The sequence below is a fragment of the Ictalurus punctatus genome, chromosome 20 (genome assembly GCF_001660625.3).
Source record: "Ictalurus punctatus breed USDA103 chromosome 20, Coco_2.0, whole genome shotgun sequence".
In the NCBI taxonomy this organism is placed as follows: domain Eukaryota; kingdom Metazoa; phylum Chordata; class Actinopteri; order Siluriformes; family Ictaluridae; genus Ictalurus; species Ictalurus punctatus.
The window spans coordinates 17561174-17576892 of NC_030435.2; the positions used below are offsets into that span (position 1 = coordinate 17561174).

The following is a 15719-nucleotide window of genomic DNA, read 5'->3' on the forward strand; positions in this document are numbered from 1 at the left end:
TTGTGACAAACCATAACAGGAGTCAGATAATGTGCAGATATAATCATCTCAGGCATATCCATTATGTAGCGGCAAACAAGGTCATAAACAAGAGAAACAATGGAAATGCAGACAGGAGAGCAGGATTGAAGACTTTTATTTTAAGGAAGAAACAAAACTTAAAAGGAAATAAGAAGACATAAAAAGGAGCTGAAACATTATCCTGTTATATAAACATTTTTTAATAGATATTAGGACACTCTGGTGTTTGCTGCTTTGCTTGATCCATGGCTAGTACTCATAACTAAATAATATAAAAATTATTGATCTGTAACTCAGTTATTTTACTACTTTCTAGTCTCCATCCTCAACATGAGGACTCACTGTATGAGTGTTGATGTGGTCAGTTCTGTACAAATAAACTATACATAAACTATTTCTTTTTGCAGAATTGAAATGAACAGCAATATTAACACAAACATGTAACATTCAAGATGAAGACACACAATTGAGGAAATTGAACAACATTTATTGAAGAATAATAAGCCCGTCTTTATTAAGTTAGGTGCATTAGCAGAACCTTTTATTGTTGTTGTTCACAGGGAAATTAAAATGAAATGTTGCTACTGCTGTTGAAATTCAATAAGCAGTGAATATTTTTGCCAAAACGATGTCCGTGTCATCGTCAGGGTATTGAAAGGAGACTGTACCTTTGTTGAACACTGTTATAAATTTTTTCAAATAGAAATATTAAATTGGACTGTCATTAATGCAAAGAGGATGCATAGGATGTCCCAAAAGTGTTAAAATACATCTTAAAAACAGCATCTAAAAAAAACAAACAAAAAAAAACAACCTGGATTTTAATAAGATCACTGCTTTAGAATAAATTGAAGAGATTGTATTATTGTTGAGTTGTCCACAGGAGTTCAAGTAAATTTGATGTTTGTACCTGTAGATGCAGCAGGAAATACCTCTCCGTCACTCTGAAGGAGGGACGCCGCGTGTCTTCTCCCCTCAGGACAGTCCCTGTAAGGCCCCCAGATCTCCACGCTCCCCTCGTGGAGCTTCATGTGCAGTGTCTCGTTCCCACTCCGACTCGGAGGCCATGCTGGAAGAGAGGTGCACACATTATCACATTTCCCTGATACAGACCTACATATACAGGTGCATCTCAAAAAAATTTTAATATCATGGAAAAGTTCATTTTTTTGCCTGTACTTTAGTGGAACTGTTCATATATTCTAGATTCATTACACATAAAGTGAAATCTTTCAAGCCTTTTTTTTGTTTTAAATTTTGATGATTATGGTTTATGCACTCAATACTCAATCCAGAACACCTCAGCAGTGCCACAGGCTGATCGCCTCCATGCCACGCCGCATTGATGCATTAATTTTTGCAAAAGGATTAAAGCCTCGATCCAAGTACTGAGTGCATAAATGAACATAGTTTTCAGGTCTACATTTCTGTATTATAAATTCTTTATTGTAATATTTTGAGATGCTGGATTTTTTATTTCTATGAGCTGTAAGCTGTAATCATCGAGATTAAAACAAAAACAAGCCTTGAAATATTTCACTTCGTGTAATGAATCTAGAATATATGAAAGTTCCACTTTTTGAATTAAATTACGGGGGGAAGAAATGAAGTATTCCACTATATTCAAATTTTTTGAGATGCACCTGTAGCACATCGCACCTTGTGCTTTCTTCATTTATCACAAACCTACTGTAGAAAAGAGTACAGAGGACGACGTTTTATTAAATATGATAAGTGAATATAACAAAATTCTGCCATCAATGTGTTTTGTTGGTGTAGTATTTATGTCCAGAGCCTATTAGTTATTTGGAAATAAAACTATGGACTACTCTTGTTTTACTCCGTGAGAAGAGTACGACCCAGTGAGAGCCTCTTCTTGGATGCTCTGTCTCTGGATCCACCAAACGAGGCCGAGGTTCCTCCTTCATCCAGGCTAGAAAGTGAGAAGAGGTTCCCCTGTCTCAATGAAGTAAGACATGACCACAGAACCTTGGGTTGGTGGATCGGTGATGAGTACGCTTGTGTGTGTGTATATGTGAGTGCACATATGTTTGTGTGTATGTGTTACAGGCACTAAATGAGATATCGCAGAGAGCGGATCCTGTACTCTATCCTGAGGAAGAGATGACCAGTGGCAGCCTGCTCAGGTACCAGAGATTGTGTGTGTGTGTGTGTGTGTGTGTGTGTGTGTGTGTGTGTGTGTGTGTGTGTGCGCATGGTTTTACATTACATTTGGCTGCAAGTTAACTAAAAGCTTGCTAACTAGAAAAATTGATACCTAGTAGGTGCAAAAAAAGAAACTATTTAATTTAGGTTACTGAGGTTAGGGTTAGTTTTAGATGTTGATATAGCTTTAATTATCTGCATAAATAAGTACGACTATGGAAAGTCCTTATAAGAATGATAATACAAACTTTGTGCCCATTGTAGCCTCAAATTCCTTGCTCACAGGTGTGGAACGCAATGTAGTCCTCTACTGTTGTTGCCTATCCGCCTCAAGATTCAACCTGTTATGCATTCCGAGATGTTTTTCTGCTCACCATGGTTGTAAAGAGTAGTTATCTGTACTTTTCTGTCAGCTCAAACCAGTCTGGCCATTCTCCTCTGACCTCTCTCATGAGCATGGCAGTTCTGACACTCATTGGATGTTTTTTTCACACCATTCTGTAAGACTGTTGTACATGAAAATCCCATATCAGCATTTTCTGAAATACTTAAACCAGTCAATCTGCATTAGCAACCATGCCAAGGACAAAGTCACTGGCATCAAATTTTTCCTCCATTCTCATGTTTGATGATCATTAACTGAGGCTTTTGATCTGTATCTGCATAATTGTATGCATTGTGCTGCTTCCACATGATTGGCTGATTGGATAAATGCATGACTGAGCACCTATAGGTCTTCCTAATAAAGTCGTCAGTAAGTGTATGTAATTTCAATTGTGTAGGTTGAGAGAGGCTTGTGATTTATTTTTATTTTTTTCCATTGTAGTTGTAATGCACCTCCCAGACAACAGAGGGCTCTAAAATGGGCAAAATCCTTTCATGTGTCTGTGTGGTTGGCACGTCAACAATGCAATGAAGAGACCTTCTAAATTGGTGTTCTAAATTGACCTTCTAAATACTCGCGGAATCTATTAAACTAACCCCCTTTTACACAAATAAATTTGGACTTTTTCAACATATTAAAGTGCCCCAATTATCCTATATTAAAGGTTCTTAATTTTGTTTTGGAGGTCTTCTACAATAGGTTTATATGCATTCAAGGTCAAAAAACACTTCTTTTCTCACAGTCTCTGAAACGGTTCGATCAAGGATCCGGTCTCTCTAAACCCCTTCTTTCTGAGAGCCTACTCTGCTCTGATTGGTTAGGTGGCCCAGTCTGTTGTGATTGGTCTACTGCTTACAGTGCGTGTCGGAACCGATACACCCGTTACCATATCTGAATTTCAGCCCCGGAGGCTTCCTTAGCACTTGTATGTACAGTGATATGAACAGTAACAATGGCGTTGGTTATAATTCAATTTCAATTTAAATTTTATTTGTATAGCACTGTTTACAATAGACATTGTCTCAAAGCAGCTTTACAGAAATATCAACACGGTATACAGATATTAAACCGTATCAATTCGAGCTCGAGTCCGATAATGAAACCGCTGACTCATCCTTTGGAAGTTCATGAAAAGTGGATTTGCTTTCACAGTGCAGAAAACAGCATCTTCTGGACATGGAAACAACACGAACCAAACTCTTCCAGGCCTCAGCTACAACTACAGTGTTTGAGGGCGAGTCAAAGTAGACGTTGTTTATGAAGACCATATGTGGGCATTATGTAAACTCGTTACAAACCTATGTAGGTTTGTTCAGGAAGTAAGGCTGGTATTACTGATGTCTCGTTTTAGTCAGTTCAGAATCGGTTCTTTCTTTTGTGAGACAATAACTCTGTTTGTCATGCACTTTGATCTTTGAAACTTTGCAGACCTTTTTCATTCACAAACAGCTATATTACACACTACATGAAAGGTAATATCCAAAAAAAAAGCATAATGGGAACACTTTAAGTCTACATTAAAGATATATATTATAATTGTGAGTAGCTGATCTAACCTTGTAACTATCTTCACAGGGCAAAATCAGTCTGCTCTATGAGTGACTTCCAGCGTTTGATGGACAGCTCCCCCTTCCTGCCAGACAAGAGCAAGTCAGGTGAATGTGGGCGTGATGAGGTGACTCCACCCCTATCTCCTGATGACCTCAAATATATTGAGGAGTTTAATAGCAAGGGCTGGGATCTCTCCAAATCCCCACTGTCTTCCTGCCCAATCCCAGGCCCTGTGCTGCCCCCACAGGTAGTGGAGGCATGGGTGGAGCGGGCAGATACCCACAGACCAGTCCCTTCTTCGTCAGACACATTTCAGCCAGCCGCATGGTACTTGACCACCAGTGCCACGCTAACCACGAATACCACAAGCAGCCTGGAGCAATGCCAGCATCTGGCTGCAAGAAGCTCCCCAGTGCCTGACCACTTTGGTGTGCGTGTCCTCCACAGCCCCACTAGGGCAGAGAGGTTGAACCTAGGACCATCAGATCAGGAGTATGCATTATCCAGAGTGAGCAAAGAAAATGAAGGGGAGGACATTTTTGGAGGAAGGTGGCCATGTGAACTGAGACATTTGGAAGGTGGTGAGCATGCAACTCTGTGCACAGCGATGGGTTACACATCCTCGCTTGAGTTAGAACTATCCCGGAATCTCAGTGATGACATGAAGGAAGTGGCATTTTCTGTCCGCAATGCAATCCGCTCCAGCACAGCAGCCGGAAGCAGTCCTGTGGACCGTCAAATGCGTGATGCAGCATGCCAGACCAATTGCTCAATGACACGTGGCACGCAAACCGCACAGGGTGTGAATGTGGCACTGCAAACACTCACCAGCAGTCCTCGCCGCTGCCTCACTCCTGTTTCATCACCCTCACGTAGCCTCAGGAAGGCACAGTACTCACCTGCCACACAGGCCAAGTTTGAACGGTCATGTTGTTCACCAAAATATGGATCACCCAAGCTCCAGCGCAAGCCCTCGTGTACCAATACAGCACAAGGCAAATCTGAACCCCCTGCCACCACATCTAGAGCTCCAACGCCCACTTCGCAGTGTCTGAAGGGCAACAGTGAGTCAGCATGGGCACGTTCCACCACCACCCGAGACAGCCCCGTCCACACCACCATCAATGATGGCCTCTCCAGCCTCTTCAACATCATTGACCATTCCCCAGTGACCTATGACCCAGCGCAGAAGTTCAACAAGTCACCCAGCCGCTCCAGGCCCATTGAAAGTGGGTCTGCAGGTGTTTCAGACCCTAAAGCAGGCAATGGAGGAGCACCACAGGACCTGGCAAGGCCATCCAGGGGTCGTTCGCCCAGCCCCATCCAGCTCATAGTGGAATTGCAGGGTGAGAAGAACCCAGAAACAATTAGCATCAGGCAGGACTTGTCAGCTCCACCGGGTTACACGATAGCAGAGAATGCAGCACGGATATTGAATAAGAAACTGTTGGAGCAGGGTTTCAGAGAGGAGAAGAAGCAAGGTTCAGCCACGGCAGCACAGAGCAAAACGGGGGAAGTGGACAAACCTGGATGTATTGAGGTACAAGTGGAATATTCTTAAGCATACAGATACAAATTGTCTCATTCTCACGTTGTTTGTTCTATACGTACTGATAAAAGTGTATGACAAGTGTAATTGATTCAAAGTTAGGAATTTCTTCATCACTGTAAGAGGAATGCCAGTGACTGAGCTAGTGTCTGGTTTGGTCTCATCATGCAGATGGTGCAGACTGAGAATATTTAATTAATCAAAGCTGCATGCCTTTGTGTGCCTCTGGCTAGAAAGCATGGGACAGAGATGCTGTGCTGCAGCTTATTAATTAACAAAATCTGCTGCTTACTGTTTTCTTGCTATGAACTCATGCTCAGCTCCACACAGTTGCTCTGATGAATAATTATGTAGCTATTGTTGCTAGAGATGGTTAAAATACTGTCCATTTGGATGACTAACACACTGAGTGAATACAATACTGTCTGTCAACAGTATTGTAGGATAACAGCAATTGTGAAGCTCAAGCCTTTGCTGAGATCACACAAATTTACTGTTTAATTTTAATGAAAAATTATAAAGTAGCAAAAGGCTGACTGTTTATAAATCGCACATTACAGGCAAGCATAGGAAAATGCATGTGATAACTAGTGGAGGGAAACAGATGGCCTTTGTTTTAATGTGTTATTGGTCTAATCGATTTAATCAAACGGTAAACAGGATAATCATACCAGGTTGCCAGTGAGTTATGGGAAAGTGTCCAAATTTGATCATATGCAATGTCAGTCAAATGGCCTCTTTCTGTGAGGTGGTTATATTTAGTGACAAAAAAGCAAGTTTAACCTGAAAACTTGTTTTAAGTTAAAATATCGGTTGGTTAGCTAGTTAGCATTTAGTAAACCAGGTAGCTTTGGTTACTTTTTGAGCCAATGGCGAGGACTAACTGTTACCACATAGATCAATACAAAGTCTGTTTTTTGCTTTAGATATATGGATATATGGATATATCTATATAATGCTGTCCCGTACTCTGCCAGGGTGCTACATGTCACTTTTATGAATCCCAAGAGGCATATGTTTTTGCCATATCTGAAAGGAAATGCTGTCACACATGCTAAAGTGCTGAAAGCTTGACTGAGGAAATGCAGGAAAGCATATGTTGCTAATCAGTGATTGGAAGAGCAAGAAAGCATATTTTAATAAAGCATATTTTCACCTGGATTACACTACTTGATAATATCATCCACCTTACCGCTATGAAAGTAGCACATACAGTACATCTACTATAAGATATCGATACAGGAAAACATACAGTATAGAGTTTATAAATACTGTGGTGTACTGTATACTCGGTATGTTTCTTCTCTGAATGGACAGTGAGTTTGGTCATGCCAAAACCCCGACTCACCCCTTTTACAGGTCCCACAGCAAGAGGAGTGGACTTCCTGTAGCCTGCAGTGATGTTTCTCATGGAGCCTGATCACACAGGCTGTTTTTTTGCCAACATCTCCTATGTCTTGTGAGATTGTATTTTTGTGCTGATTAGTGTTTTGCCCTGTCTCCCTCTCCGGACTGTCTCCAGAACCACACTGTCTTACTCTCTGCTCCCTGGGGTCTGTAATGCTGCTCGCACGCACGAGCTGTTCCGTAAGTTCCTCTTCTATGACGTTTACCCTCAGAGCGACCTCACCGTGTCGTGTCCAACTGTGTTTTATTTTTTATGGATCTCTATAGCACTGCATGCCACATTATTCTCACAAAGACAAGGTTTCGGCCATCAGGTGTTGTGGGTTATATGGTGTGTGTTATTTTTGACTCACTTTTAAACATTGTGGTGTAGGTGTGAGCATGCACATCATTGTCTGATTAATGGAATCCATCGATAACTAAAAAGGTTCATCTAAAAAGCTAGCAGCATATGGCTTTTTATATCTCTAGAATAATCGAATGCATTAGGATACACCATTTAACACAACATGAATGCCACTCGCACTGGCACTGTACATATATCAGTACATACTGCTACCTTTTTGGATGTTGTGGATATTTTCATAGGCAATTAAAATGACCCCATTGTGTTTCCAGTAGGTTCTGCTATGCTTCTTGTGTGTATGATGTTGTCCTCCTCCATTCTCTATCCTTTCCTTACCTCTTTTACAGTTCTTTCAGTGGAGGCCATATTAAGAGGCGAACAATTTTCATGCCTACATAAATGACCTCCTCGAAGACTACACACTAACAAATTCTGCTCTTTCTATCCTTGTCCTGCTCTCCATGCAGTGTTAACAGACAATTCAATTGTGTGTATCATTGTTGCATGCTAATGGCAGATTCTGTGCTGAAAGCTGCTGAAAAAACCCCCAGCTTAGACTAGCATGAATTCCATACTGCTCCAAGCTACTTTATGCTAGCTGACTAGTAAAATCTTCCTAGTTTTGCTGATGCAACTAGCATTGTCATGCTGGATATTTTCAGGAGGGCCATATATACACCATACATAGTGCATTTATTGTAAGGAGTGGACCAAGCACACTACTAACACTGACGGCTTGCTCTGCGCCTCACAATTTAACGCCTAACTCGCAATTTTAGCATAAGAGAGCCAATCTTGGGAGACTGTAATGTTTTATTACTGAAGTAATATTCAGGTATTAAGTGTCATTTGTGTGTTTGAAGGAGACATGAAACCATTAGTTTAATCATTCTAAAATAAATAAATGCTTAAATGCCCAAGTCACTATGTCACTATATCTGATGTCACATTTGCCATAAAAGTGTTACTTAGCTGTTAAGATGCTCTGCTAAGTGTAAATTTGCTACATCTACAGTGCCCTCCAGAATTATTGGCACCCTTCATGAAAATGAGTTAAAATGATATAAAACCCAGTAAGTAATATTATATCAGCACCCCTAACACTTGACGCCTGCCCTGGAGAGAATAACAACACTGCCCTTGTCAAACAAGGTTGGAGACACTTATAGAGGGGTCTTGGTCCACTCATCCACGCAGAACCTTTTAAGCTCCTTTATATTCTTAGGTTTGTGCACGTGGACTTCTCTCTTCACTTCAGACCACAGGTTTTCTGTAAGGTTCAAATCTGGAGAGCGAGATAGGCATTGCTAAGTGCTGATTTTGTGTTATTTAACCATTTCTTTGTTTATTTGGAAGCATTTTTATCTTGTTGAATGCTTTATATATGGCCAAGATAGAGGCAGTGGCAACCAGGTTTTTATCTGAAATATCCTTGTAGTTAGATGATGCCATCAGTCTTCACAAAAGCTCCTGAACCACCAGCCGCAAAACAGCATCAAAGCATCGCTGCTCGAATTCCATTTTTTACAGAGGGGTATCAGATGCTTTTCCTTGTTTGCAGAATTTTGTTGCCAAGCCTGCTAATGGTGTGCATGACCACAAAGTTAGATTCTGGTCTCTTCTTCTGATCTGACCACATCACACTACGTTTCTAATGACACCTGGTGAGATTTTTTTCCAAGATGCTCTCAGGAAGGAGTATGTTCCTTTCAATGCTTACAAACAGCTTGTTCTGAACATGGTATATAAAATGTTGATTTTGAAACTTTACAACTACAAGAATTAACTAAATCGTGCAATTCTTTTTTCCCTCCTGCACCATCTGCCTTAATGTGTGCGGAGACAGTTTGCTCATGTGTGCAATTCCTGAAAAATTTCCAACTGTTTCAGTCTTGTGAAACTTTTTGTCTTTTTGGACTAATTGTATATATGAGAGGACAGATCAGAATTTCAGATTTCATTTCTGAATATTTACATCCAGATGTGTTAAATAGCTTAGAACATGGCACCTTTTGGTGAGCAAAAGTATAGGAAAAGATAGTCTTAAAGTAAATAACCCCTTAATAGTTGGTTGCATATCCCTTGCTCACAATAACAGCATCAAGCTGGTGACCCACTGACATCAACACACTGTGATGATTGACAGCACTATTAAAAATGAAAACAAACTGTCAATCTTGAACAACTTTGCACACATGCAGCATCCATTTGGCATGGATTCCCATGAGGAAAAAAAAAACACTTTCAGTGAGAGATGGTTGTTGATCTGGACGAAGCAATTGAAATGATCATCTTTTGATCTCAATCCCAAATGTCTTCAATGTATAATGAAAACAATAGAATTGGCCTTGCTGTTTCAATACCTTCAGAGAGGACTGTGTATCTACTGAGAGTTCTGGTTCGATTCTCGGGCAGGGAACCAACCTAGCCACTGGGGGCTGCACAAGCCAGTGCACTCTCTTTGAAGGTCCCAAGCCCGAATAAAATGGAAGGGTTGCATCAGGAAGGGCATCCGGCGTGTAAACCTGTGCCAAATCAAACATGCGGATGGTCGATCCACTGTAGCGACCCTCTAACAGGGAGCACCTGAACGAACAACAACAGTTTCTACTATTTGTGTGCGTAATGCTAAGTACTGTATGTTTTGTACAGTTATTATATACAATTATTTCTGTGCCAATAGTTCTAGAGGGCACGGTGTATAATCTGAATCAGCCATCCAAGAGGTGAACTATTTAAAAATCACATGTCATAGGTTTAAACATCAGCTACCATGCACTGATGCATGGTTTACAACAGATGCAGCATGCACTTTAGATTTGAATTGAAATAATAATAATAATAATAATAATAATAATAATAATAACAAAAATAATAAATAGAATAAGTTGTCATCAGTCTCCCAAGTGTACAGGAGTTATTAATACAGCGTCAGCCGCTACAGTGTCAGTCTCGTCTTGGGTAATGAAGGCGATGTGCTTTGACATGCTTTATCAGGCCAGATGAAGTGTCTCTCTATTTCCGCTGTTTATTTTTAGCAGGAGTAGTTTGTATTGTGTCTTAGATATCTCCATCTTTCATGTGAAACAAGGGCCCTGAAGAAATGCAATAATAACATCAGAGAGAGACAGAGACGTTAGAGTAAGAGCATGATGACAAAACGGAGTGTCTTTCTACAGCTGGAATGGGATTTTCTAATGTGGAACTTCAGAAAGAATTTGAATTATGATATTATTTGTGTGGTTTTGGTTATACTGGTATCTTCATAGATACTATTATTACATTGTAGAGTCTTGAGTAGGGCTGCACAATGGACTGTGGTGGGGGGGGGAGAATATGGCAATTATATCGCTGCATATTGTTTAATGTTTCATTTAAAATAGACTGGTGAACCTGTGATGTATCATTTCAATTTAAAGACCAGCCTGCATGACTTTTACCACAATTTAATTGGTCTTTGATTACAAGAAACCACAATTTATCACACAAAACACCCACAGAAGACTCACAGTATCTGGAATCTTGTTTGCATATTGCTGGTGATATTAGAAAAGCCAAAAGCAGCCCTACTCTTGAGCTATTTTTCTTATAGAAATCCTTTAAATGTTTGTATATTCATGTGTCTCCTTCCTGAAGGACCTCCCAAGATCACCTGTAGCCCCGCCCCTGGACTCCTGTTTCCTGCGACCGGCCCGTCCTGCCAATCGCCGCCCTCCCTCTCGCTGGGCTGCGCGCTCTCCTTGTTCTTCACCCAACTACAAAGACCACACGGAGGGGTTCCGCTTCCCTTCACCCATCAGACCTGCTCAAACCATCCCAGAGACAGAGGAGTCCAGTCAGGAACTACCTCAGCACCCAGCCTGAGGACATCCTGCACCAGCCAAGCCTGCTCACTGTCCTCTCCTCTCTTCTTCTTCTCCTTCTTCTATTGTTCTTTCCATCCTCACCTCTCCTACAATTACCTCTAGCCTTCATGATTGTTCTCTCCATCTGTCCGGTTATCCTTTCTCCTTCACCTCTCCCCTTCCCTGTCACATTCTCTTCCTTTTTCTTCCCATGCCCTCTAATATCTTTTCTTTCTCTCTTCCTATTTTTCTCCTCACCTCCCTTGTTCTTCTCCTCTCCTAATTCATTTTTTATGTCCTTCTACTTTTCTCCTCTCCTTTCTTCCTTTTCTCCTCTCTCCTACTCATAATCCTCCCATCTTCTTATTTCCCAGTGTTCCTTTTCCCCTATCCTCTACCTTGCTTCCTTCTACCTTCGTTCTTTTCTCCTCACCTTCTTTTCTTGCGTCTCTCCTTCTCATCCTTTCATCTTTCTTCCTCGTCATCCTTTAATGTGTTTTCTTATACATATCCTCTGAGTATTCTCCTCATCTTTGTCATCATCTCCGCTCATACTCTACCTCTTCTCCTCTACCTCATCTTCATCCTCTACCCCCTCATCATTCACTCTCAATCCTTCTCCTTCTCTTTCTCTTTCCTCTTACCTTTCTTGCACGATCCTTTCCTTTAATCTTTCTCATCTTCCGTCTCTCCTACTTTCTCCTCTCCTCCTCCGTCTCTTCTCCTTTAATCCAGCCTGACCACACAAGCGCCACCAGAGTGTTGGAACATTCTATTACTTCTCACACCCTTCACATCCTCAACACGGGATGAGAGAAGGACGCAGTTCCTCGAGCACCAGCCGACAAGCAACAACCTTCTAGTACTTTCTGTGAGAATTCAAGGACCTCGAATGTACTGAAGCAAAACACAACCTACTCCATCAGAGGTGCCTAAACACACTTGATATCTCAATGGTCCCATATACGTGTGTCTCTGTGTATATGCAATACGTATGAATTTACATGTGTTGGTCAGATTAAGATTGTTTTTCTTATATCCTGGGGAAAAATGGATAAATCGATTTGTCTAAATGTTTACATGTTGATTGATTTATTTATTTATTTGCTCATTCATTTAGGATATATATGTTATCTCCTATGTACATACTTGATAGAATTATTTTCTTATTTTTAGCGTGATAGGTTGGGGTTTTTTCTCTTTTTTTTTCTTTCTTTCTTTTTTTTTTTTTTTTTTGCTTGTGGCTTAAATGTATTTCAGTACAAAGAAAAGACATTTTATTTATTTTATACACGAAAAAAAAGAAAATGCGACCGAAGAACAGACACCTGAGTCAGGGAAACACGAAATATGATGTCAACAACACTGACGTATTTATTACTCCAAATGTAAAGTTGAATGTTTAATGCACCACAACAGGAAGGTAACTGGCAACTGATTAACCTTATGCATATTTTCCTGCATAATTTGATCTGCATGCCGTTTTAAACCCTAGCACTTTAGTGCATGATATTAAATGCTGTTGTACCTTGTGCTATTTCACTATAATATAAGAGCCCTATATACAAACACACACACAAACACACACACACACACACACAAAAACCACTTTCCATAGTCTGTAATTTTGTTGCCATCAAGTTTACACAAGTTAGACCACTTTTTATGTCGCTTATTGTACCTATTCGCCTGTCTTTGTATAGCTGTTATTATTATATTTAAATTCTTTCTTTAATTTAAAGGATAAAAATGGGGTTGTAAAAAAAGAAAAAGATGAATGTTTTAAATTAAGTCAGTGTCTAAAGTCTAATGATATAAAGTCTGTTTAATTGGTAATAAAAATGAATGTGTATTTACAGAAATTACCTGACTGGTTACACTGTTCTTTTCTGGGGAAAAAAAAAAAAAAAAACTATCAGCAAACAGAAAAATTATATACAGTGGGGGAAATAAGTAATGAACGCGTCAACATTTTTTTTAGTAAATGTATTTCCAATGAGGCTATTCACATGAAATTTTCGCCAGACATCAGTATTAATTCAAGAAATCCGGAAATATAAAGAATTCACAACATTAAAATCCATAAATAAAGTTATGTATAATAAAGTGGAATGACACAGGAAAAAAGTATTGAACAAGCTAACTGAAATTTATTTAATACTTTGTTTGTAATGACCGCTTCAAGAAGCTTCCTGTATGAAGAAATTAATCGGGTTTCCTTTGCTGTATGCTTTGGATCTTGGGAGTGCTCTTTGCTTTTACCCATCATGAGATGTTTCTTGTGTGACACCTTGGTAACTTAAAGCCTTTTTATAGACCATCAATTTACTAACCCAGCTGATATTAATTTGCACAGATAGGGGGTATAATTACTTACGGATTTCAGCTGGTTCCTTGCCTTGGAGAACTGCTTTTTCTTAGCGGGTTCAATACTTTTTTCCGGTGTCATTCCACTTTATTAAAAATAACTGTATTTATGGACTTTAATGTTTTGAATTCTTTATATTTCCGGATTTCTTGAATATATATTTACTGAAAAAAAAAAAAATGTTGACTCGTCCAATACTTATTTCCCCCACTGTGTGTGTGTGTGCGTGTGCATGTGTGTGTGTGTGTGTGTGTGTATTTTAACTCATGGATCAATAAAGGACACATATCCAACTTTTAAGAAAATGAGATTTTTCTAAGCTAAGCAGCATTTCCAGAGCTATTATTAGGGCAAGAAATCTGAAATGAAGAAACTTCACAGATGCATTGAATCACATTATCGCAAATCAGATTTCTGAATGTTTTTTTAAATATATTATTATTATTATTATTATTATCATTATTATTATTATTATTATTATTTGCAGGTGTAGAGACACTTTTCAACACTACCTACTGGGTGTGTGAAGCAGCATTCACACACCCTGCTGGAGATCTAGGGTTAGGGATCTAGGGTGATTTTGGTCCAAAACTTAATCCCACTACACCATAACTGTTTTGCAATGCTATTTTCAATACTTCAGTTTTAGTTGTATAGTGCTTTCAACAATATACATTGTCCCAAAGCAGCTTTACAGAAATCTATAAATTCAGAGTATAGATTTTAAATTTATTTCAAATGAATTTATTTATAATCTTCCCAATTTACCCTGATGACTCAAGTGTGTGTAAAACCTACAGTACACAACTGGACACTTGCAGGACAAGAGCAGGGCTGCAGGGAGTTGATTTTTCAATTAGTATGCACTGTTTCACCCAGTTACATTTTAAGCAGTTGCAGTACATGATGATGTAAAATAGTTATCAGGTTAGTGTTCAAAAATCAGCAATGCGTAAATGAAGTAGTCGGCCACATACGTAAAGTCATAGCAAGTCAGATGTTTTTGAAATACAATCATTCATTGCTTGCGCTCATGCCTGTCTATCATTTTTCATGACAGTAATGCCTTCATTAATGTGCTTTTTAATGTCTTAAAGCACTTTGCGATTTAGGATTCAAAATATGAAAGTGCTCTATAAGTCTGCAATTTTGTTCCCCTGCTTGATTTAAGCTACAACAATTCCGACATTCACTATGTTAAACAAGTCATGCGTAATATATTTGTATTTAAATGATATTAAGTGACACCAGTAGAAAGAAAAATCTGTGAAGAAAAACATGTCTTTTATGATGAGGGTTTTTGTCTTTTATACTCACTTTGATATAGAGTTCAAATGCATAAATTCATCACAGTGTCATTCTTCGAAGCTGCCCTCATTTCAACCCCTTGCAACACATTTCTGCCAGATAAAGTGATATTGTGCCAGAACTGTAAAGTCCAGGGTCTGTAACTGAAGCTATGAGTCAGAGTGAAGGGAACATGTTTCTCTGAGATGGGGAGAACTGGTAAATAATTAATGTCGTGCTCAAAGTCATGAGCAAAAGATGTTCATGAGAAAAGACAGCTTTGACTCTCTGCTGAGAGGAATAAGGCAGTTGAATTATTCAGACCTGAATAAGCCCCAGAAAAAGCCCCAGTTCCTAAAAGTTTTTTTTTTTTTTTTTTTTTTTTTTTTTTAATCACTACGGTGTGTCGATCTCTACTTGAGAGAATAGAGAGCTATGAGGGATTTGTATCATGATTTTTTTTATCACCGTGTTTTGCTAATGGAATGCGTTGCTTTAGGCCATGTTACCTTGAGCCTCTGTGGGTTGGGAAGGAAAATTGAATTGATAAGAATTTGAGTCGTTCAGAAAAGCAATTAAACTCTCAGTCTGCGTTGAAGTGCTCAACAGAATATAAAGATGGATTCCATAAATTTACATTTGTGGATAATAGAAAGAATTTGAAAGACTGAAATTGAAAAAGGAAGGGATTATATGGAGGACTAGCTGGAATTCTGACACTGATCTGAAGGATTAGATCATGTTCAGGGACCCATCAATTAATCAGTCATTTACAATCAATATGTCTGACTGTG

The 15719-nt window shown here is 39.3% G+C and overlaps 1 protein-coding gene and 1 long non-coding RNA gene across 5 annotated transcripts in view; one reads left to right on the top strand and one right to left on the bottom strand.

The window, feature by feature from the left end:
- Window positions 1-13132, top strand: part of LOC108280638 (microtubule cross-linking factor 1) — a 66621-nt gene extending 53489 nt beyond the window's left edge. For 2 of the 4 annotated variants that reach the window (XM_017495842.3, XM_017495843.3), the window contains 5 exons: window positions 938-1101; window positions 1873-1990; window positions 2092-2168; window positions 4148-5663; window positions 11062-13132. In XM_017495842.3, coding sequence (XP_017351331.2) covers window positions 938-1101; window positions 1873-1990; window positions 2092-2168; window positions 4148-5663; window positions 11062-11289 — 2103 coding nt within the window. In that variant the 3' untranslated portion in view covers window positions 11290-13132. The other 2 variants (XM_017495846.3, XM_053688659.1) reach the window with 2 other exon arrangements.
- LOC124629303 (uncharacterized) lies at window positions 121-15099 on the bottom strand. Its single transcript, XR_006984270.2, has 3 exons — window positions 14956-15099; window positions 932-1090; window positions 121-807 (listed from the first exon to the last, which is right to left on the bottom strand). It is a non-coding gene; the product is annotated as an uncharacterized LOC124629303 (long non-coding RNA).
- Between the last annotated feature and the right edge of the window lie 620 nt (window positions 15100-15719).